Here is a 25,270-nt window from a genome sequence, read left to right on the forward strand (position 1 = left end):
TCGGACTTCGAAAGTAATCGAAAATCTATGGAATCTCGAACGTTCGAAAACGATCGCAACATCCTCCCACGCCAGGCCAAATTCACACATCGCTCGATTTCAAATCGAACGGAAGCATACGCGCAATAATCGATGAAAAAGCCCCATCGAATGAAATTCGCGGACTTCGAAAGAAAACGAAAATCCACGAATACAGAAATTTTCTATTCTCTATATTTATATATTGTATCTCCTCCATCATATTTACGTTTATTATTAAAAAATTAATGATTTCTTCATTTTCGCGAATTTTCATATCGTAATCAAATCATAATTCAAAGGGTCATTTCAATTAAACGTGACTGTGCATACATTTTCTCTTGTCTTGTTCCATTCTCTTTTTGATTGAAGTGCGAAAGAAACATACATGTATATATATATATCTTTGTACCTTTGTTTTTCTTTCGTATTTCAATAATTTTTCCCATCCACCAAACATTCTGAAATTTTTCATTTTTCTGTGAACGAATTAAACTTATAGCTTACAATGATATTAATTTTTTCCATTTCTACTGAGTTTGAAATTGTAATTATTAAAAATTCTTCTTCAACGTAAAGCAACTTCGTTCAAGAATCACGAGGACTGAGCATTGTTTATGTTTACGCGCTCTTGACCTCCAAACGTTTGAATGTTTATAACTACATATATACACATTCGGAAGAAGAACCTTTCGTATAATATAGCGGTGTCACAGTAGAAAGAAAAATAGAGTACACACTTGAATAACGGATAACCTCACGTGCCTTTTTTCATACCCTCAACCTCATGACCGGGGTTTGAACGCACCCCACTCTTTTTCTGCTTATAAATCCGGTCCTACGATGCTAAACTGACTTTATCCTACACCATTTTCTTCGTTTTTTTATAACGAAAAGAATGATGCACGATAAAACTAATTTCAATTGAATTTATGTATTAAAAAATCCGTCGATAATCAGTCGATAATGTCGCTTGTTAGGACGGAAGCGTAGTTTGAAGTTCGCGTGGGGTGTGCTCACACCCCAGTCATGCGTTCTAGGGATATATTATATATATTTGCAAGAAGAACCTTTTTGTGAACCAATCTCCACAATTTTGCATCAGTTTCGTTCGAACGTTCAATAAGTGCGTTACAAGAGGAGAATAAGAGAAGTAAGTATTTTTCAAGAATTCCTTCAAGCCTTTTTTTACACGACGATCCGTATTTCACTTTCATAAAGAATTTGACGGTAAATGAATGCAAAAAATATAATTTAAAAAAAATATAATTATATTAGGGTGATGCAAAAAAAAATCGATATTTTTTTCTTGGAGCTCCAACGGAAATCGGTAGTACATCAAAAAAAAAAGTAATTTTTCCAAAATTTCAGACTTTTAGAAAAATTTTTAGATAGTGCTTAAGCAGCTTTTCGATATTTTCCTGTTTTTTTTTTTTTTCCCCCACAAAAATCGCGAAGCAAAATTTGCTAGGGCATCGTACAAAAATGACAACGTGCCAAATAAACCTGTGTTTTGCCAAATTCAAATTCTTTATTTCAAAGTCTCATATTTCACTGCAGGAAATCGTAATTTTGCAGATTTAAAAAAAAAAATTTAATTAACAAGATCAAAATAGGTCGATTGTACAAAGTTGCCTTCCTGTTTAAACTCAAATAGTTTTTGATTGTACACAAACAGTTGGGAACTAAACATTTTTGTCATTTTGTATTTATAAACCTTCATTTATTTTTCATTATAATTCAGTCAAAATATTTTACTTATTTTTATAACAAATGGGAAAACTAAAAAATTCCCAAATTATAACGTTTTCTACGGTGAAATACCAGACTTTGAAGTAGAGATTTTCAATTCGACAAAATTTTGAAAAACTGTTTTTGCAAAATACTTTCACCCCTTTTTTTTTGGAAGGACGACAAGAATAGTTATTTGTAGCTACACGTTTTTTAAAACCTTGAAATTTTTTTTCAGAGTGAAAAAATTTTATTAGATTTATAATTCCATGGAGCACTAACTTTCTGCTATGAGAATAAAAAAAAAGTTTTGCTTCGCGATTTTTGAGAAAAAAAAAAACAAGAAAATATTGAAAAGTGGCGTGAGCACCATCTAAAAAATTTTCATTAAATCTGGAATTTTAGAAAATTGTCTTATTTTTAATATACTAACGATTTCCGTTGGAGCTCCGAGAAAAAAAAATATCGATTTTTTTTGCATCACCCTAATTTATATATATAAATTTAATATACTGTGGATGAATGTGAAACATAAAATGTTTCGACTCTTCGAATAGCCTAAATGTATTTGTATTCAGAAATCGTGTAATTTTTATTATTATTCATTAATTTTTCTGGTATATTTGCATTTTCAGAAATGCATAATTTATTCAATCAGAATCAAGCGAAAGGAGAACAGGAGGAAAGAGAAAAGGAGAAAAGAGAAAAGAAAGAAAGGGAAGAGGAGGAGAGGGAAAAGAAGAAAAGAAAAGAGGAGGAAAGGTAAAAGAAGAAAAGAGAGGAGGAGGAAAGGGAAAAGAAGAAAAGAGAAGAGAAGGAAAGGGAAAAGGAGGACCAAAAACAAATAATCGCGGCGCTGAACAATTTGACTGCTCAGCAGACCGCTCTCGAGCAGCAGTTGGAGGCCCTGCAACAAAACATGCCGCGAAAAAGAATGGAGATAGTGCGAAGAGAAGATGCGCCGAGTTCTCCGGTCGTAGTAGCCATCGGTGACCCTTGTAAGTAAATTTTATTCGGAAACGTCATGTAACCAGCTTATTAACGAATTTAAGAGCGTACCAGAGCTCGCTTTAACGTTATTTCTTTCGTTAAGACGACATTTGGACTTAATTTATATTTTTTGTGTCCATCTAGATAATCGAGGATGGAACGGCGGACGAAGCAGAAAGGGCCGGCACGGGGAGGGGGGGGGGGGGGGGGACGCAGCCGAGCTGCATGGTATAAGCGGCGTACGGATTTTTCGAGGAAACATGATTGAAATTAAAAAAATATGTTTATATTCTACTTAAAATTGTATGATAAAAATATAAATTAAAAATGCCATTTTCAATCATAAATTTGTTCTTTTCATTTCTCGTTCTTATTTATCCATTCTCTTCCATACTCTCATTCTCTACTCCCTCCGATACTGTCCTTTGGTTCCATGTTTCTCTCTCTCTCTCTCTCTCTCTCGATCCTAGCACGTTGCAAGTATACAATTAACACGTCAATTTCTATGGTTTTCCGACTTCATTCAGTAAGTCTCAGATGATGAAAACTCAGAAACTCGAGATCCTGCGGGTGGGGTTCAATATGTCGAATAACTGTATTGTAGAACGGTCGATATTTCGAAATTTTAAAAGTTGTGATATCAGTTTGGAGAAAAATAAGTTATTCGAAATTCTTATTCCCGATCGACTATTCAGCAGATTGCGCGTTTGATAAAAAATTCCTTCTTTGAATTCATATTTACCCGAAAATATATATTTCAATAGTTTTCATTTCGAATGCAATTTTAACAGACCATCCGAATGCCAAAAGTTCATATTTTCGAATTCAAAATGGAGAGTAATTGTTTTACAGACAGGCCAGAATATAGAGTAGCAAAAAATCGAAAGTGAATTTTTCGAGCCTATAAAACTTGGATATGCAGAATAGCGATGGCTCGAAAAGGCGAAAGTCAAAATGGCGATGTTTAAAATTGGAGATCACCGGTCTGAGTAAGTGAGTGAGTGAGACGCGTGTATTTGGAGCTCCGCTGCATTTCTTTATTTTGATCGATCGACTTTCTAACGTTTCGCTATTTTGACCGTTCGACTTTTTGGTGTTTCAGTATTTCAACCTCAGTAATATTTGTTCTTTCGTTATTATATTTTCAAAATTGTGAATTTTCACAGTATCGCTGACCGTAGTAATTTATGAATCGAAAGAGTGATAGTCGAATTTTCGAAAAATCGATATTTTAGTCATCGTCCTATGGGCGATTGTTACATTCTATTTTCGATGTAAACGTTCTTCGAACCTTGCAGTTTCTGCTTTATTTATTTTCGGCATTCAAAGCTCTAGTCGAATCTATCCGTCTCCATATTATCATTCGAAGTTTATAAATTCGAGATTTTAGCTGTTCGAAATTTTAGTCATTCTAACATTTGATCCCCACCCGATCCTGCAACCAAGAAATTCACTTGTAATTTTTAACCCTTTTTCGAACCTTCGATAGTATCGTGTTTCTGCGTTATGTTGGATTTTTAATTTTTACATAAATATACAAAGTTTCATACGGTCGTGGAATTTTGAAAGATACAAAGAAATTTATTGTTTCAGACGTGTTCTTCAGGAGACAGATTCCGACATGCCCCAGTATACGTAAGTCCAATGACGAAGATGCTTGAAATAATTGCTACTTTTTAACCAATGAGTACGATACTAAAAAAATGTTATTTAAATTTTGATCTGATTCCAGTGGACAGAGTGAAACGGATTACAATGGCAGCAACGGTCAAACGGACACGCATTCATTGCATTCATCCCACTTATCGATGCAGGAGGATCCCTTGCTTATTCGCACACACAAACAACAGACATCGCAACAAGTAAGAATCAATCATTTTTTTCCACCAACTTTTTCAAGGTGTACAGAAAAAAAATTCTCATTAAATCAGCGAATCAAATTTTCTCACGAGTACCAAATTCCTATGAATAAATCAATAAGAATCCTGCAAAAATTAACGACGTCGGAGACTAAAAAAAAATTTGTTCATTTTCAATCGTGAATAGGTTACGACCGTGACAAAAGTGGTTCGGGAAGTATCGCACATGGAACCGGACACCGGAGCCGTCAGTTACATGTCAATGCCATTGATGCCACAAGAATATCAGCACGGTGATTCCCGATACCCAGCTGACCCGTACATGGTCAGTTTTGATCATTATGACTCCTCCTTGGGTTATTCGGCTCAACCGGGTTATCCTGGTACACACGGCATGTACATGCCGCAATCACATTCTCCTCACAGCCCACATAGTCCATCGGACCACAGTCGAGCTTCACCACCGCTCGGTATGTTACCGGATCTTCAGAACCGACCGCAATCTCGTTCAGCTTGACCTCAACGTCCATTGTGACCTCATATTTATCTGGCTGACTTGTTACGACCATGGATTTCAATTTCAATTAACTCCCTAATTAGTATTTTTCTATTATTTCAACATCAACGTCAGCCGACAACTTTTTTAATCATTATTATCACAGTAAATGACTAAAAGTCCCTTTGTTCGTTACTTTTATTGAGACTCGCTTCGATGTCAGTATTTTACGAACGTTGGCAGCCCGGCAACCTGGATTGGTATAAAGTGCCAACAGGACCGTTTTCTCCAACGATTCGAACTCGCTTCATCTTCCAAAGTATAGTTTTCACTCTGGATAAGCTGATTTTAAATTCAAACGAACGTTGGACGAAACGGTCGAGAATTGTGTCGTCAAAATTCCGCGTTATACGGTCTTGCGAATCGAAAGTTAGATGTCGTCAGTTATACATAGACAACTAGTTGTTAGTCGAGTTGCTGGCTTTAGACACTATAGCATCTAGAATTATATTATTCATTCACATGTAAAACGTCTCTTCTAAAGCTTAGCATAATGTTTCGTACACTAGTGATATCACTCTTCAAGTGAAATTTCATGTACCTTAAATTAGTTTCCGTCAAAACGTCGTACCCGGATGAACCGGTGATGAGGATTTTTCAGTCGAACTGATCGGAATGGCGGCCAAAAAACTGGAAACACATGGTTATATAATTTTTTTAGAATACATGAGAAAAGGAGCCCCTTATTCCGAAGGAGCTTATAACGACGTGGATCCAACGCTGAATCCAGCCTTGCAAGATCATTACCGTATTACACCGAGTCCCGGAGGTGCCGGAGAACAATACGGTATGCTCAGTCGTATGTACGAGGTGTTGGAAAAAAAATCTGGATTTTCTCAGCAAGTCCGCTGGAACTCTAATGAGATGAGAGAGAGAGAGAGAGAGAAATTGAACTGGGAAAGAATCAAAAAAATTTGAAGATACGAGAGGCAACTTGGGAATTTGAAGGGCCTTTTTGTCGCATGTTCTGATTCCACGGTTCATAAAAACGTTGGACCGGGCTCCCAAAGTCTTTTTTCAAAATACAATGCATCGTCCTGATAACGGTATTTGTATGGTGGGAATTATGGGGGTTCGATACAATCTTGGTCCAATCCTCGTTTCTAGAGTAATCCCAGAATTAATAATTGAGAGAAGTCCAATCGGGGAATGGGGGCGGTCACTCAATTGTGACTTCTGCTTGAGAAAAATCCACATACGAGGAAAATCTTTATCGTCTAAATATACGTGCACAGTGATGTCGTAGTAAAGAAGTATGAAAAAACTGAGGGTTGTAACTCTAAAGGTCAAAGGCCCTTCCAATTCAAGAAAACGAAACCGAAGGGCTCAATTTCAATAGCGATCAATTCATTCTCTTTGCGTAATTCAATTTTAGCAGGGGATTTTTTATGTCCGATGCTTATTTCTGCAAGAAAATAGCCTGCCACAAATAATTAAAGAACGTGAATATGTTAGGGGGGTAAGCTTATTGAGCTCTTTTAATTAAGCGTAGTGAGAGAAAAAAAATGAGAAAAAAGTTGATGAAATTCCATGACCCGGGCCTCTCGGCGAAGCGTGGAAAACAGTAGCACCCTCATTGTTCCTTCTTTCTTTACTCAGATCGCGTGAGTAATTCGTGGAACATGGACGACTCGGGGGAACCGTCACAGCATCCTAACGGTAAAGAACGCGACTTTAGTGACTGTACGATATTGCATTTAGACGACGCTGGCATGTTTTTCGTACGAAATTTATGATTAATGATAAAATTACGGGAAAGGAATTTCGCTTGCATGCAATAGAATTAACCAAAATTGAATTTGGGTGCATGAAATTGAGCTGGCAATATTTGCCAGAAAATATTTTATCACGTTTATTTGTAAGGTATAATGGGTCGCCAAGATAATGGAGTAATAATGCATACAAAGATGCAATGAACCAAAATAATAAGTGGATTTTAACTGTCACAGACGAAGGGAAACTTCCATACGGTTGGGTTTGGCCCGTTGGTTACGGGCCGCCCGGAACGGTCGGGCCGGTCTCGTTATCCGGTGAGGTTACCGCATACGACGAAGGTCATCCAGCATCGATGACCGGAGCTATACCAGTGGAGGTATTCGAAGAGGAAGTTCACCTTCAACGACTCCATCCCCGTCATCAAGTTCCTGGGATGGGTAGCCCGCTGGAGGACGACCAAAAATCCATGCGATGGAGAGACCCGAATCTTTCCGAAGTCATTGGCTTCCTCAGCAACCCTAATAACGTTATAAAAGCAAATGCCGCTGCGTATCTTCAGCATCTCTGTTACATGGACGATCCGAACAAACAGAAAACACGAAGTATGGGCGGAATTCCACCGTTGGTCGCTTTACTCGACCACGATAGTCCCGACGTTTACAGAAATGCGTGTGGTGCCCTTCGGAATCTTTCTTACGGCCGGCAAAACGACGAAAACAAACGCGCCATCAAAAGTGCCGGCGGTGTTCCTGCACTTATTAATCTGTTGCGTAAAACCTCCGATGCCGATATCAAAGAATTGGTCACTGGCGTATTGTGGAATCTCTCATCTTGCGAAGTAAGCATGCCCCCTCCTTTTTTTCATCGTAATTACATAAATAATTAACGTTTTTTTGGGTTTTTTCATTATCCCATTAACTTTCGGGACATTCTTTTACCCAAGGGGAAAAAAACTGAGATAAAATGTTGTTAATAGGCCATAAAGTATTGGAAACAATAATGCCCATTGCTGAATGTTTGTTGCAGGATTTAAAAAGGTCTATAATAGACGATGGTGTTACGATGGTCGTCAATAATATAATAATTCCACACAGTGGATGGGATCCAAGTTCTTCGAATGGTGAAACATGCTGGTCGACTGTATTCAGAAATGCATCCGGCGTACTTAGGAACGTATCGAGCGCGGGTGAATACGCGAGAAAAAAATTACGGGAATGCGACGGTCTCGTCGACGCACTTTTATATGTAGTACGTTCGGCCATCGAAAAATCAAATATCGGCAACAAAATCGTCGAGAACTGCGTTTGCATTCTACGAAACTTGAGCTATCGATGTCAAGAAGTCGAAGATCCGAACTATGACAAGCATCCTATACAATCCACCGTACAGACAAGAATGACAGCTCCTGTCAAAGGTAAATAACGATGAAGAAGCTTTTCGTCATATTATTATTAATTTTTTCATTTTTGTAATTCAGTGAACATTGATACAAAATTTTTAATTAATTTGATGTTAAAAAATATCATTTCAGGCGAAAATTTGGGCTGTTTCGGTGGTAGCAAAAAGAAAAAAGAGGGCCAACAAACACAGAAAGAAACGACAACTTCGAGAACAACGAGTCCAAGAACTGAGCCTATAAAAGGAATGGAACTTTTATGGCAGCCGGATGTGGTGCAGTCGTATTTGAGCCTCTTGCAGACTTGCTCCAACCCTGAAACTCTCGAGGCAGCTGCAGGAGCTTTGCAAAATCTTGCCGCTTGTTATTGGCAACCGAGTATCGAAATTCGAGCTGCAGTGCGAAAAGAAAAAGGCTTACCAATCTTAGTTGAACTTTTGAGAATGGAGGTGAGCCTTTTACTCTCGTCTCAAACTCCCTCTTTCATATTTTTTACTATGTTCAATGAATACTCACGTAAGATCAACCCGTAGAACAATTTTTAAAAAATTTTCTCAGTTTCCTGATAAGTGTGTTCTCGTCTCGATAAAAGCTCAATTAACCAATATCATTGAGCCAATGTTGATGGAATGAATGAAAAATGATTACAGGTCGATCGAGTGGTGTGTGCGGTAGCAACGGCACTTCGAAATCTTGCAATAGATCAACGAAACAAGGAGCTTATAGGAAAATACGCAATGAGGGATCTCATTCAGAAATTACCCTCTGGCAATAATCAGCACGATCAAGGAACGAGCGACGATACAATCGCCGCGGTACTCGCGACTTTAAACGAGGTCATTAAGAAAAATGCGGAATTCTCCCGATCGTTACTGGATGCGGGTGGGGTCGAAAGGTTAATGAACATCACGAAGCAACGACAAAAATATACTCCAAGAGTTCTCAAATTCGCCGGTCCGTTTTTATTCTTCATTTATTCATTTATTCATGCTGCGTGTGCCCATGATTTATTCACTACCGTATACTACGAACTGACACGCACCCGCTGCCGTCGCCTATTCGTACCAATAACATTCGCAAACCTCATATCTTGCTATCATTCTTTTTATAGGACAAGTATTATTCACAATGTGGCAACATCAAGAACTCCGAGACGTTTACAAAAAGCATGGTTGGAAGGAACAAGATTTCGTGACAAAAACACTGGCCGCTCGAAATTCTGGCCCGAATTCGCCTAACAATGCTAACAGGTGTGTTTACCGGTTTTTTGTTTCACCAATTTTTGAAATTTTATAAATAGTTCAATACTTTTTGACATTTTGGTATTGAAAAATAAATAATCAACCTACGTTTCTGAACTTTTATTATGAATATGCTTGCTGATAACGAATATTTAAATATTCAATTCTCTTATCAAATTTTCTATCGTGTTTTAAGACTGGACAAGTTTTTAATTTTCAATCTGACTAATTAATATTTTTCAGCACGAAATACGGTTTTTTAATGTGAGATACTTAAACGTTTCAATTATGCAGTTATGATTGCAGCACTCTTAATCGACCTATGGCCAGTCAAGGGAGTACACGATACGAGGACCGGACGATTCAGAGGACGAATATGAATTCGAATAACGTTGGTCGGCCTGCAATATATCAATCGGTAAGCACAGCTCACAATAATAAGAATTACAATAAAATCTGACGAAACGCTAGCAGTTTCTTTTTTGTGAAATTTTCGACACTCGTCACAGGTTTTCCATCACTACCTGAGCATGGGATTTTAAATTTAAAGTCAAATTTCGACGATCAACTATCATTTTCCCAATCTCTATGGATTTTCTAAATTTTTGAATTTTTTTTATTGGCTTTTGGGGCTCGTAGCCAGCTTTCTATTTGTCTAAAAACGTTCGAGTCTGAAAAGATTGTTCTTTGGTATCTCGACGATACTGAGTATTATTATTTTTCAAGTCATTATCATAAATTTTCATCTTTTTTATAAGAATCATCACATCATGCATCATTTGATCGTGAGCATGAAGTCTGAGAAACTGTTTTTAAAGCGTACAATAAACATACGAACATGAGGCTATAATTATAATGAGTTTATCATAATAAGCGGCTTTTGGAGATTGGAAGCGCGTTTCGAACGATTCGAATCATCACAAAATATATCAGTCCCATAAAGTGTTTTGAATCTTCCTTTCCAGCTGAGAGTAACAATAAAAGCCCGAAAACGTCATATTCGCATGTGCGAGTGCAGCCCGGCTAGCTTTTCCTTCTTAGGCGTTCTACAAGTTGCGTGAGTCGAGGGTCCATAACTGAAAAGTAAATTCACATTTTTCTCAAAATATCAAGCATATCAGAGGAAAACGTGCACCTGCTTTTGAGTTACCAACCCCCACTCGTGCAAATTCATTTTAATACTTATCTTCGAGCCACTACCTTCTTGATGAAAGACCATGACAGGATCTTGGACTCTCTGCCAAATCCCAGATCATGGTTACCACTTGCTACCCAACATTCTACAAATTTCGTTGAAAACCAACGATAATGCGTAGCTCCAGAGATTACTGATCGCAATACTTGAATAATACCGTCACTAAGATCTCTGTTATGCACGTGTCAAGTATTTTATAGATAGAATATTGTGAAATGATGGAACTGTCAAAAGTTCTACAACATTTAAGGATAAATTGCAGCGGGAAGGGGTTGGGGGGGGGGAGGGGTGGCGGCGTTACCCTCTGCGTATTGAATCCTTTATGAGGTGTGACTGTGCTGAACAAACCGAGTGTTCAAACCCTATCAAAAGTTTCTTTGTAACATGGTACAGAAATTGCGTTTACTGTATGCTGTATCTGAAATATTTAGTTCGTACTAAACCAGCTAATAATTCGACTTGATTGTTTGATGCGCAAGTTTAGTATCCCATGAAAAAGATGAGCTTCGGGACGACCTTGAAAAGTGCACCTCCAATTCGTTGAACGATTTTTTGTTTTCACGTAAAATCGGTCATCCGGTTGGACCTAGGAGTACTCAGTTCTTTGCGTTCGAAAGTGGGACTCTAGGAGGTCTGCCGAGACGCGATGAAAACAGTAAATTATCTCGCTCTGCTGGCCCTTGCCAGATGTTCTCGTGGACGGTCTAGGCTACCTAAGAATCATCTGAAATTCCATAAATGCTGAGTCAAGAACTCTCCAAAATCGCTTGTTACAAGAAATTTGTAAAATTCTACTCACCGGGACGCTAATCTATTTATGATAATTATTATATATTTCTTAACAGCAAAATGAAGATCTCGCAATATCGGATGCGCAGTACCAAAAGCCAGGATATCACGGACCGCCTCCCGGAGGCGTTTGTGTGTTTCCCATCAACCCTGTAAGTCACTAGAAGCTCTAAGACGTGCGCACGGAAATTCGGTATTCCCAATTAAATCCTGCTTCATCGCCCAGTTGTGATAGTGGCATTACGAAATCTTCTGTCAGCGCTGGTCTCTGCCGATCCAGAATAATCGACGACGGTTAACGTCTCAAATCTGTCTCCTTAAAGCGACTGTGAAAAATAATGATCATCATTGATTCAACAGTCCTAATAGAATCTTCGGTTTAACTGATCGAATGAAAAGCAGTTCCACCATCTCACTGGGGATGCACATTTTGTATACAAGTGCGAAATCACAAAACACACAAATTGCTTTGCTTCTCGTTACTGATTTACGCATTGCACGATGAACCGGTATTGCCTGACAGAATAGTCAGCTGTCAAGTTCAATTGAATCCACGCTGTGGCTCTACATGAAGAAATCATGTTGAACCGGCTACTTACTCTTGAACTGACTGCAACGACATTGCAAGAGAGACCTGCCACCGAAATTGAGAAAATCACTCCTCAAAAGCTCCCTGCAAGCCACTGGGCTCGTCCGGAGTTTGTTGAAGTATCATGACAACCATGAAACTTGACGACTCTGAGGAAAAAATTTATATTTTCATACATTTTTACGTGCATCGATGCCGAAACATCGTACATGTTTGGATTCAAATATTGCCACTGTAAAAACTGATACAATATTCAATCGGTTACGATTATGGCCAACCTACTCGTGCATGTACAAATTATTGCAGCATGAAGATGTCCCATCCCCTTTCCCTGATACGCTACGGTACGCCCACAAGTGTAGCGAGTACGTTTGTGAATGCGTAAATTTGTCGACCCCCATTCCCATTCAAATGCCCCAAAAATTACGATGAAAAAACTTATAACGTGGGTTTAAAACATACAAAAGTAAAATGTCTTTATGCCCTGCTGGCAGACGGGAGTCTTAAATCTGTTGGACCACAATTGCGAGACGCCAAAATAGCATTTTGTTTAAATTTATAAAACGAACTGAGCTGTACTGAAACTTGTGTGTATACAGGAGGCTCCATCAGGTTTTACTAAATCTTCAAATAATGTTGAATATTGAACTATTTAAAAATTTCTATTGGAAAATATAACTATTTAAAACAGCAGCGATAGGGACGATGCTTGGATGGATTAGCTCACTTAGCAATGCACTTACTCGTGCATTAACTACTGAGCAGGATGCAATTTTTTTTTTTTTTTTTAATTCTCTGAGTTTCCTTTGATCATCGTGGCAATGCCATACAGTAGTGCATCAGAAAAGAGTAGCAATAGGTAGCACTCTGGTGGGGAGGGGGCTCGTAGGGGCAGGAACGGTGGGCTTAAAATGGGATGACAAAATCATTCATTCATTATTTTTCAATGAAATATCGATTTTATTTTCGATCGTAGATTCCTTGCCAAGTGGCATTTAGCGTAGAACTTGAATCACCAATTCTGACTTGAACCTTATCTGGAAGCTCGAAGTGAAAATTGGTGGGTCTAGTTTGAGATAGAATTTTTTTTTTTGGAAACAAAAAGTTTTACGTCGAATTATGTTGGATTATTGACGTATCGATATACAGAAACCATGAAATAGTTTTCTCCCTTATGTTTTTTCATTGACGAACATTGAACCTTTAGATATTTTCAATCCATGTGCATATTCGAATAAAAAAATCTCTTCGCATCATTTTGAATCTCATGAATTCGCCAAATTTATTTCTAATCTTTCATACAGCACAATAAATTTTTTAGCATATGCATTAATGTTTGAAAAATTTTAACATTTAGACGATATTTAAAAACGTTAGAAATACCGGATTAACTTAGAGTTTAAAAATCTTGAAGGAAAATTCAGTTTGTTCAATTTTCTTAACGTTTTGTTTTTTTATTTTTTTAAATGCAATGCCGTTTATGCTTGTTTTATTTACTTTCAGATACATGGCGATGGAAAATAGATACAGGGTCTCAATATGCGAAAGGTGAAAAAAACTTAACTCCGATGTCGTCGGAAAACAACATCCCTGGTCTAATAAAACTACAATTAACAATGTATGAGCCTAAATAACGGCGATAAATAGATAAAACAGCATTCGAGCGTTTTAGAATAAATAACGATTTAAAATTGAATACGCGAAGAAAAAATACAAGGCAGTAAGAAAAACTAAAAATGAACGAATAAAAAGATGGCCGATTAAAAGAATATTACGAATTGCAAGATTGAAAACTTTGTCACATTAGTGTAGGTCAATTATGTTCAGGATTATCACGGCGATTTTTGTAATCCCGAACAAGCTCATTTTGTTTTTTTTTTTTTTTTTTTCCAATTCATGGGCTTTTGCTAGGTGCATCGATATCCCATAATGATGTCGATCCATAGAGATTTACGTAGTTGTAGCCTAATATTTATTCTCCTGAGCCTCGTTCAAATGAACGAATTTCACGTCACTGCTCTTATCCCCTGAGGTCAGAAGAAGCGCGCGCACGCAAGAGGTTGTAAGGCCCAAAAAACATAAATTTTACTCCAATTATGTAAAAAGAGGGAACAAAATGTGATGGAAAACTTAAAAATTATTCGCAAATAGCACGATATTTGTGCTGGGCGAAGAATTGTTTGAAAAATCATGGATCCAACTTTCTAATAACCATTCCAAAATTTTTTCGACTTTGCATTTTCGTTTTTAATACTATACATTTACAGCCTAATGGAATTAGAATGTAAAATCAATTGGCGCATTTTTTTGATGCGTAAAAAAATGCAAAAAAATATTCATTTCCAAGACAAACTAATTGAAATCGTACGAATTCTGTTTTCTTCTTTGTTGTCCACATTATTTCTTTCTAATCTGATTTTTTGTTTTTGTTTTTTTTTTTTTCATGGAAACATGAAATACGTCGAATGCAAATATTTAGCAGAAACGTTAGAATCTCTTATGGTACTAAACTAAATGTCTCATTTCCAAGTTTTCCATTAACTATTACTGTGAATTTCACAATCAGCCATAAATACAAAATCAAACATTTTTATAACGGAAGAGAAGAAATTTTGTCTGCGATTGTGAGCGATTTTTATTTCATGATTTTTGCAGTCAGGTATTTCATCAAAAATTCATTCAATTATGACATTTTCGACCTCAATTTCTTCAGTCAAAATGCTACATAAAACACCTGACTGCTTTCTCAGTAATGAAGAAACATGGACTAGCTATTAAAACGTTTTTTATTGACAGTTTCTAAATTTAATGATATACACAATTTCCAGAACATCAAAGTATAACTCGTCGTTTGATACTTTATTCTTTTCGAAAATATATCTCAATACGTATTCTTCCTGAAATAATATAAAAAATATTATATTTTCAAGTATATCCTTCCTATTCTATGCCCAACTTATATGGAAGTTTGACAAATTCAGTTTTCATCCTTCACGGTTTTTTTATATTTGGTGATGTATAAAAATGTGTGAAGCATTCTACATCAATTTATCTAGCTCTTAACCTCAATCATTTTTCACTTGTGTAAATATTTTTTGTAAGTTTGTACACCATGCGAAGAAGGTGTGCACCAGTTTTTAGGTTATTCTTCCCTTCTCTGGGTTATGATTTTTCGAAAAACGTCTCTGACGTCTGAACGTCCATAATTGACGGACAGCTTTTATATGAAGAGAATTAGCAGTCTCTCATTGACGACTGTCAATATTTCACTTTCAAGGAATTAAATTCCATAATATTTTTCAAAAATTCCCAAATCAACACTCCTCGAGACCATAACACTGGGAAGAGAAAAAATAAAAATCTAAAAATAGGGATGCACATTCCTTCAATGAAGTACAATTTGTAAAGAAATTTCAAAAACGTTACAAATGGTTGAGGTCCCAGACTAGGTAAATCGCTGTGAACAATCTCAGCAACCTTATTGCTCCGACAAAAATATTCTTTACATTATTTTTGTATCTGACGTTGATATCAATTATTTATATTCGGTCAGGTGTTATAGAATGATATCGGGTACCGTATTAATCTTCATAAATATTATTTTATTCATAGGAACATAGAATCTATATAAATATTTGAATTGTCTAAAAAACTAATTCATACATTATTATGTTTTATTAGCGCCTTAAATAAATGAAATTTTTTTTATTCAAATCCCTATAATCATGTAGAGCCTTGAAATACATGAAATGTTTCAATCCCATTTCATTTAGGCTAATTTTGATAACTTTTTTCTTGTGTTACCAAGAAATCTTGATATTTCTGTGAAAAAGCCACGAGCTTCCAGAGTGACATTTAATTGAACTGCACATCCTCACATAACAAGTTTCACCGGATTCGAACAATTGAAAAAATCATTTTATACAATTTTTCATCAGGATTTATCCGATGATTACTGACGAATCAATATCGACGTGATCCATCATGATCATCGCGAAATATTTCCTCGAAATAACTTGATACTACTGCTATTATTTTATTTTTATGGATGTAGCTCTTCAAAGTGGAACCTAAAAGAGGCCTGCGCAGTTTTATGAAAGTAATTGTACACTGTGAGAGGTTAACGTTGAGAATATAAGCGAATAATGAACGGACGTCTAATATAAGATTTGAAAAAACGCTTTCGCGCTTAACTTCGTGTGATAAATAACTTTGGGCCTCGAAATGCCTCGAAATCAACAAACCATCTCGTACAAACTGTATACTTTTTCCTTTTTTGTAATAATCAACGAAAATAAAACGGATATTATAAACCGAAATTTTGATTTTCCTTATGCCTTGCTGACCTGAGATGCATGATCGAAACTATTCGAGTTGAATAAATGTGATGTGACTGAAAAAGCAAAAAAAAAAATACAGAGCCGAAGCAACTCGATTAGGTGGCCGCATACGGAACAGTTGAGGGAAGGGTGGGGGAGGTTGGAAAAAGACGAACTCTGAAAGTTATAAATAATAATCACAGGAGCCATGATCCCAATGAAAAAAATTCAACATGCGTTGAGATACAGAATTCTAAACACTCGCAGTCGAAAAAAAATTAAGCTCGTTTTTCCACCCTGAGGACCTCGTAACCGTTAAAATACCTTTGCATTCCCTGACCACTGAAACCCCCCCACGTTTCCCCGAATTTGATATCAATTGAATTTTACACTCGATTCAACGGTCAGCACACGCTTTTTCAGCTTCACTATCGGTCCACCGGCTAACATTATATTGAAGCCTAGAACCGTGGACTCGAATCGCAGCAATTCCTGTGAGCGTCTTTGCTCTTAATACACTATCAATCCGCTTAAACATGCACACTTCTAAGCACCAAATAAACATTAATGAGACAGCCAGTAACTCCAATTCTGTCTCCCATTTATCCAACGACCTTATTCAAATCACTACACTCGCAACACTTTCCTGAATGCTGTAATTGAACCAAAATATAGCCATAAGGATATTCAAATATTTTCAAGAATATTTCCACATCACATTGCTTGCTGCAGAGCCTTGCAGAGACTCATCTCCAACATCAAGAGACTCGACAGAGTCTCGATATAATGTATGTTGAAAATGAGTCTCAACGCCCGATTCGGACAAAGAATTAGAATTCAAAGCCAATTCGCTGAATATCACTTCGTTTTGAGTTGCATGTGAAAGATTGCTTGAGGGTTCGACGATGCGCAGTGAAACTAATTTTCAACGTGCGTCAATGTTGTTTCAGCAACCAAGGCCCGGAGAGCCATTGTATGCTCAAGTAAACATGGAGAAGAAGAAGAAGAGACAATACGAGCTGGGAATAAACCAAAGTCAAAGTCCGGTCGGACAACAACAAAGCGGAATGGGTGAAATTGGTAACGTAATTATTGGATCGCAGTGGCCCGACGACAACGCCAGTATGCGGGAACACTCAATAGCCACTGTAAATGTGCCTACGAGCTCAACCACTGCCGGTGATTCATGGGTATAAAAAGCGTACCCGAGACGTGCATCGCCGCACCGGTTTGTCTCTATTTCACCTTGACTTTTCCCTCGAGCCGCACCACCCTACCCCCCCCCCCCCCCCCCCCCCTCCTCCCTCGAACTGACTATCGTTGAAGAATTCCTCTCGAAGTCAATAACAATGTATGCGTGTACGTATAAGTACGTTGAAAAAAAATGAGGTTGAAACCCGTGTAGAAAGACACGAAGAGCAGAGATTTCTTATTGAATTTCTGGAAACCGTGACCAAAAATGTCCGTAATCATAAACTTAAGACTGAGCGCCCGCTCAAGTAAGCGCGGAACAATTTGGTACTAAAGCGACAAACACCATCAATAGAGCTGCACGCGAAAGCAGATTTCTTTTAAAGCTCCAGCCTGCCTCGCAGGATTTTGAGATAGGCGAATTTTACAAACTGACTGAATAACGTTTGACCTCCGATCATAGTCGAGGCCAAATTGCATTTTCGGACGAATTATTACGTGTGTCATTATTGCAACGTATCAGTACCCACTGCACTTACAGACAAAAACCTATTTAGAGTTCGCACCAATGGCTCTAATAGCACGATTCTAAAGTAATATAATCACATACGAATAATAATATCAGTGGAGCGCGAACGAATATCAAAGATCCAATACGCAATTTAATCATGTAATTATGTTATTATATTTCATTTATTTGTATTTCGTTGAAGTACAATTATTCGTGTTAATCGCGCGGACAAAGACGGAGAGTTCAACCACGCCATTCTCACCATCATAATAAATGTCGCGACAAATATGTATCGAATGAGCAATGCTCGAAGACGAGAGTCGAGAATATTCACGAATCGATTGCAGCTATTTCATATTGTTATCATGGCAAACAAGAGAATAGATTTTATTTGTGTTGTTGTAAAAGTGTAGCCAATTGCGTCTATCGGCATTCATGTATTCTCCATCTATTTTTCTTTACATTTTATATATTCGTTGCCAATTTAACGAGAGCCGTGTGACTGAACGACGCATGCGTGGCTGAAGCTTATTTCTTTTTTCCTTTGTTTTTTTTTTCTACGAAAACACTCGATAGCTCATAGTCATGTACGGACAACGGTATACAATGTTTTATATTCACATCACAATAATATCTCCATCTTATGGTTGTTACTTCAGTGTCACTTATCATTAAAGCTACATCAACAGTTGCGGCGAGGATAAGATTTTTACGACGACGAGGAATCGTTTTAATATTGCGACATGTATTTGTATCATCGATATGTTAAATGTTCGATCTGTTCCAAAATTCTCGCCCGAAGTTTACCGTACGGACAAAGATCGCGACACTCTGAACCAGAAATTCTTCATCTTTTTTTTCCGGTGCATCGTCGATGAGATAAGTATTCATTTCTCATCTTTTTTATCACTAGTTTTCACGGCCCTGCTCCTATAAACATATAGGCGCTAGTAATGGCGAGCTGTGCTCGCCACGCTCACAACACTTCGGCACTAATTATCGAATATCTCATCAGCAAGCGCATCGAAAAAAACAATGGCTGAAGGCATTTTCTCTTGAGTTTTTCACGATCCACTTGAAGTTTTCTTTCGGGAGCGACTTTTAGCACAATCTTTATTATTCTTCGTTGTTGTGTGATAAATCTACGTCCTGTTACTTCCCCATTGTATATATACTATCTAGATATATACAAAACTCGAACGATTAAATTAAGTCTCTTCCTACATCGAACTTTTAGGCCACGATCGAATACTCTGCGAAATGTGATGGAAGCTGTTTCGAATAGTTTTAATCTCTTGTTGAGCTCTTGAAACTCTTCAAAAAAATTTGTTGTTCGCCCCGTTTTTGGAATTAAACACTTTGCTTATCAACACTTTGGTAGATTTTTCAGTCTGTCACCTGCCAAACTGTGTAAAATATACATTCAATTTGAAACTTTTATGTATGTGTGTGCAACTAACGAATCACTCTGAAAAGAATGGAAAAGCTTGAATACTTCAATTGGTTTACCTTATTTTTCCAAAGTTTTTGATAAGCGAATGAACAAAATTCATGGGTTAACATTTTTTCAAACTTCCAAACTTCCAGGTGTACCATTAAAAAGTTTGTGGCATCATTACTAAAAACTTTCAACCTTTTAATAGTACAGTTGCCAGTGTTGGAAAAAATTTTTGTTCTGCAGTTCCCTGTACTGAAAATTGATCAACAATTTCCATCAAAATTCCTTGCTTCGTTCTTCTTGAAGGTGACAGATTTTCAGTAGCTGATTTCAAAGTTACAGTACTAACTCATAACCATCAGAATTGTTTAAAAACCATCTGACGCAGAGAAAGTCATTCGAAAGTAGCTTAAAATTGGATGACGACAGAATGGTCCTTCAATTATTTTCAGCAGTGCAAATTTGGGGTCTCTCCACCAGAGTTTTGCGAATTTTCATGCGAACATTTTCTAGATAGGATTTTCATGGGAAATTGAAAAAAAACACTAAGACAATGATATTCAATTTGAAATTGTCTCTCTCTCTCTCTCTCTCTTTGAAAATAAAAGGACAGAGCATCTAAAATTGTTCATTGAATATTATCAGACTCGTAGGCATTTTGGTGCTTCATAAATTGAATTCCTCAACGCACTTTTTGATTGATATGAAAATTTCACTATGTTAGAAATTCAAACACACAAAAAGAGCAAAAAGTTTCCAACTTGGAATTTCCTATGATTCGTGATGAAATTCGTCAAAACTCTAACAGTCGTCCACTTAAATATTGTATAACCTCAAGGTAAATAACCTCAAGGTAAAACTTGACGATGAAAATAATAGTTGATCCTGAAAAATGTTTCGAGAGCTAGTTAAAGACATTTAAAATGTCTACATAATTTTATCAATTATAGCCACTGTTTATCCAACTGGGATTGTTCGAATATTGAACATCTGAATTCATGTATGACTTGAAAATTTTGAAGAAAAAGATTTATTGCAGATGTTTTTTTTTCTTTTTTTCATTGACAAGATCTTTGGGAAGAAAATATTGCACTGATTATTTCTAAATGAATATGTCTTCATAAACTGTTTCAATTTTTCTACATTACAACGCTCCAGGCTGGGCAAGAGAAGGAAGAGGTTTTTTATGACATTTTTCTACGGCCCAAATTTCGGAAATTTTTATAATAATTCAGCCAAAAAGTTTAATTTTACTGAAACAGTTAGTTCTTCAATATGATATGTGAACTCGTTTTTTTTTAACGCTATCAATAATAGTCGTAAGATATTTATTTGTTTGCTGTTTCGACGGAAACAAGCGCAATTATAATGAAGAATGAAAAGAAAAATTGTATTTAGAATGAAAACGAATATTTACAATGAAACAGTCTTTTAATTTATACTTTGTTTCTCGTTATGCAGTATATACTTGGATTTTCGAGTTCAAACATTTTACCTTTTTTCGTGTCGGAACCTCTTATTTCTGCATTTTTCGAGCTCGGCAATTTATAGACGTTTCATTGGTCAAAACTCTCATGACAATTGTCCAAAGTTATTACGTTCACGTTTCCGCTCGTCTTTCTGTTGGAAGCGTTTTCCGATCCGTTTTGGTCGTGCGAGGAAGATATAGGGCCTACGGTTCGACGTCGACCTACAACATTGCGATTAACGTTGACTTGGAAACTGGGTTCGTGTAAAAGTGTGCCAAAGGCGATACCCCAATGTCTTTGACAACTCAACGTTCAAAAGGAGTTGGGTCGATCAATGAAATGTTGTGAGTGAATTATTCGATTTCAGTTTCAACTTTCATTCATCTTTTCATCATCTTCGATGACCCATCATAACCTAAAAGCCTCTCTCGGAACATGATTCTGTGAGAGCTCCTTCAGTCAATCAAACGGTTTCAATTTTGAGACAAGTAGATTTACAGTTATGTTGTTTGCTGGCTCAAAGTTGTATTTAAATACTCTGCGTTGAGCTGCTACTGCGGCTCTCTTTTTTACAATATCGTTGGATATCATGAGTGATGATAAAATAAAAATTTGATATTTTCAACATTGTTGCATTTTCAACATTTGACAGGAATGTATTTATCTTACATAAAAAATCTTCTGGAAAATATACGAGGAATTAGGTCACAAGTTGAAAAAATACACAATAATTTAAACAATCTTCCGTTAAGAACGAACCATTGAAATAAACTAAGATAAAAAGATATGAAATTATTAACATTACACATCCCCGCCACCTGTAAATTGAGTTCAACTTCTTAAATAGATTTCATCTGCATCATAAGTTCTTCTAGCGTGCTTTCAGTCGTATCTGCCGTTACAGCATCCTTCGAATCTTGTGCTGGAGTCATATATGCATGTTTCAAGCCTTCATAAGTACTTTGACATGCAATTTCTTCTGATTCATCGACTGCGGTCTCGTCAATCAAGGATATTCCTAAAAAATGTAAGTATGATATTCAACATTTATTAAATCAATGTCAGAATGGAAAAAAATTGTCCAAAAAATCTTTCTTGACTACACAGACTAGTGAAAAAATGGTTTAATTTACCGAAATTAATTATTCAATGGACTTATGAAGTCATTTTTATGGATTTTGATTCATCAAGAATTGAAAGTTCAATCAATATTGATTCAGAAAACAAATTTTACTATTTCAAGTTGGAAATGTAAAAAAGGTCAGTTTGAACGATCATTATCGTGTCAATCAGTTATTTAACTTGTGCGTATAATGATCGATTACCCCAGTCATTATTTTCGTGGATTGGTTCTTCTTTTTCCTGTTCTACAACGGTTTCAATTTTTGGTTTTGATGCATAGACTTCTTGGAGTTTTCTGCAATTCGCGTCGTCGCAATTCTGATTGGGGCGTAACTTTAAGGTGGGAAAATAATCCTGCAGAGCGTTGTATCCCAAATAATAACTGGGAGATCCGAAACCTAGAAGATACTTCAAAGCATTTTGTGCCAAAAATCCGGCAACTATTCCCATAGTTGTTGGCAAAGAAGCAGCGCAAACACCGTCGCGTTTCAAAGTTTTTTCGTCGATTTTCGATGCCACGACCAGAGGCGGAACACACTGAAAAGTGTTCACAAGTAACAATTAGTCATTACTTTCAAGTGAAATTATTAGGCATTCTTGAAATTTGTGGATTGAACTAAAAATCAACTTACTGCAAAACATGCTGTTTCCCCAGGGACTATAAATTGTATATGTCCTGAAACAGCATTCTCAGAGACGCCGCTCTCATACCATTTCATGTTGAGTTCGTTGCAGGCTGCATTTATAGTCATTCGTGCTTCATAATTATCAACGCAGCTCAAAACTAAATCTACCGGACCTCCAACAAGACTTGAAGTCCTGCCAATCAAAGTAACTCATCATAATCATAGCCAGCCTTTAAATTTTCTTTCAATTAATGATTATACCTAACCTAATTGTTTCGATAAAATGTTCGAAATTCTCAACTGTAGTAATGTTGTAATTGTGAGTCTCAATTGTCACATCAGGGTTAATGAATTGCAACGTCTTTGCAGCTGCATCAACTTTACTGTATCCCACTTGGTTCGGTTGAAAGAAAAGTCTGTTCATGTTCGCTAACTCGACTTTGTCATAATCAAAAAGAATTAGCTGAAATACAACAATTAACTATACAAAAACTGCAAAAGAAGCTATACCTGTTTTATGAAAGCACCAAAGTTCTCGTATACAAGAAAATAACATATACTATGCTTTTATGAGAATTGTAATTTTATGACACTTACTTTTCCTATTCCACATCGTGTTAGCATTTCAGCAGTGACACTGCCCACACCACCCACACCAACAATAGCAACAGTCAATTCTCGAATACGTTCATAATTATCGACAATCCCCATTCGTTTCAAAGCCATGAGACGACTGCAAAAAATAACAAAGGATGTTTTATAAAGATCGATTTACTCTATATTGACAACGAATTTTTGAGTTTATTACACTTCCTTAATTGTTTCATCCAAGTTACTATAGGTTCCTGCATTTTTATCTGCTATATTGTTACAGAACTGAAACTTCACCAATTTTGATACAAGTAGTTCCATTTAACAAAATAAATTGATCCAATTCAATATTCATAGTTTTGTTTCCGTAGTTAATCCTGACCTGTAAGGATTCGAGTCAATAACCTCACTCGATAAACTTGATATTTTTTGTCTAACATTGCACTCTTCTCCGGATTTAACATCGAGAAGCTGTTGCTCCAAATCACGAATCTTAGCCTGCAGCTCTTCGACGGTAGGCATCTTCGTAATATTGTATTATTTTTAACGCTATCAGTTTGCGTTCAATCGGACGATTCCAGAAAACAACAATCGGAGCAAATAAATGGCACGGATAACCATATGTTCTTGAAATGTTGATGACAACCTGGATCCACGTGTATTACAAAAAATGATACCAGCGCTGTGAGCGTGCTGTCGTTGAAACAGATTTCTTGAGAGTAGGGAGATATACAAAAGAGCTTTAGAAATTCACTCAATTCGAAGTGCAATTGTTTGTCTATTACTTTACAATCAAAAAGTTGGATAGGTTTTGAGATTTTGAAATTATTACAAATTCTGATATTTTTAGAAATCAGCCACCTTCGCATGAAGTTTTTTTTTATCAGTGATGGGAATTCGATAACTTTTCGATTTTTTTGCATTTTCCCGGAAAACAAACAACAAAAATCTGTTCAATTTTGTAAAATCCGTAATCGTCAAACGATTGCGAGCGATATACTCGGAAATTTGTGTTAAAAGTTGACTGTCTATCAAAATTGGATAAAAAATCGGTTAACTTCACGTGGATGTGATATTTTTTGTCAAATCTACCGGGTAGGTTTTTGGTTGGCTTTGGTGGCAGGTGGTGGCAGGTTTGCAAAAATGTTGACAGCACATGCGCGTATAAACCAACAGTGTATTCCGATTTCCGATGCCATCAGCGCGTCATGAGAACGAAACCTTAAATCTGTATCCGCCATAGCACAGAAGCCATCGTGTGTGTTATAAATTGCAACAACGTTGATTCGGCGACGCATCAACTCGCAAAATTCGAAAAAGTTGTGAGCGCGGGTGTTGAGTGCCGTAAACATATGTGCCGGAGATTTTTTTACTTTTCGCAACGACTCAGCAAAATAATATCGTGAATACGAGTTAAATAAATAGATACGTGAATTTATCGTATGGAAATCCGTTAGAGAAGAGCCGAGAATGCGCGTCGATGAAAATTTGCCACAATGTGATTGGTCGGTAAGATCGGGCACATGGATGGTGCTCTCGGTTACAACTAAATATGTAAAGAGGGGAGATAACAATGGCCGAAATTGGCATTGAAGTACCTGGATTGGACAGCATCCCCACTACATCGGGGATTTATGCCAAACTAAACAAATCTACTAACATCTAACGTCCGTGAAAATCCCGTGACGAAACACAAATACAACTTAACCTAGTAAATTATCGGAGATATCGTTAAGTAAAAATCGTTATCGTTTAAGAGCTGAAAAAGACATTTACTAAATAAACAAAAGTATTAAAAACGAACACCTAATACAAGTTATACGACATGAGTGAAGTTCAAAAAATAGAATTAACTGCATTGAGTGAATAGTTTGAGCCCAAAAATGGAAATTCATTTTCCGACCACGTATCTATATTTATCTA

The 25,270-nt window shown here is 36.8% G+C and overlaps 2 protein-coding genes across 10 annotated transcripts in view; one reads left to right on the top strand and one right to left on the bottom strand.

The window, feature by feature from the left end:
* The window catches only part of p120ctn (adherens junction protein p120), a 28,409-nt gene extending 5,153 nt beyond the window's left edge, over window positions 1-23,256 (top strand). For 3 of the 8 annotated variants that reach the window (XM_043429052.1, XM_043429055.1, XM_043429057.1), the window contains 15 exons: window positions 4,333-4,374; window positions 4,472-4,601; window positions 4,786-5,068; window positions 5,816-5,941; window positions 6,754-6,813; window positions 7,104-7,708; window positions 7,897-8,284; window positions 8,402-8,715; window positions 8,917-9,220; window positions 9,378-9,516; window positions 9,802-9,925; window positions 11,548-11,643; window positions 17,350-21,352; window positions 21,884-22,035; window positions 22,411-23,256. In XM_043429052.1, coding sequence (XP_043284987.1) covers window positions 4,333-4,374; window positions 4,472-4,601; window positions 4,786-5,068; window positions 5,816-5,941; window positions 6,754-6,813; window positions 7,104-7,708; window positions 7,897-8,284; window positions 8,402-8,715; window positions 8,917-9,220; window positions 9,378-9,516; window positions 9,802-9,925; window positions 11,548-11,643; window positions 17,350-17,595 — 2,857 coding nt within the window. In that variant the 3' untranslated portion in view covers window positions 17,596-21,352; window positions 21,884-22,035; window positions 22,411-23,256. Of the gene's footprint in view, window positions 1-4,332; window positions 4,375-4,471; window positions 4,602-4,785; window positions 5,069-5,815; window positions 5,942-6,753; window positions 6,814-7,103; window positions 7,709-7,896; window positions 8,285-8,401; window positions 8,716-8,916; window positions 9,221-9,377; window positions 9,517-9,801; window positions 9,926-11,547; window positions 11,644-13,583; window positions 16,400-17,349; window positions 21,353-21,883; window positions 22,036-22,410 lie in introns of those variants that run through there. The other 5 variants (XM_043429054.1, XM_043429056.1, XM_043429058.1 and 2 more) reach the window with 5 other exon arrangements.
* Window positions 21,625-24,008, bottom strand: Uba5 (Ubiquitin-like activating enzyme 5). Of its 2 annotated transcripts, none has more exons than XM_043429062.1 (6): window positions 23,730-24,008; window positions 23,354-23,489; window positions 23,023-23,219; window positions 22,763-22,949; window positions 22,334-22,667; window positions 21,625-22,026 (listed from the first exon to the last, which is right to left on the bottom strand). In XM_043429062.1, exons 1-6 carry the CDS (start codon window positions 23,867-23,869, stop codon window positions 21,848-21,850), a joined length of 1,173 nt encoding a protein of 390 aa, XP_043284997.1. In that variant the 5' UTR covers window positions 23,870-24,008; the 3' UTR covers window positions 21,625-21,847. The 2 variants fall into 2 exon arrangements, with proteins under 2 accessions (XP_043284997.1, XP_043284999.1); XM_043429064.1 differs by lacking the exon at window positions 23,730-24,008 and adding an exon at window positions 23,565-23,721.
* Window positions 24,009-25,270: the final 1,262 nt, after the last annotated feature.

Source organism: Venturia canescens, chromosome 9 (assembly GCF_019457755.1).
Source record: "Venturia canescens isolate UGA chromosome 9, ASM1945775v1, whole genome shotgun sequence".
Classification (NCBI taxonomy): Eukaryota; Metazoa; Arthropoda; class Insecta; order Hymenoptera; family Ichneumonidae; genus Venturia; species Venturia canescens.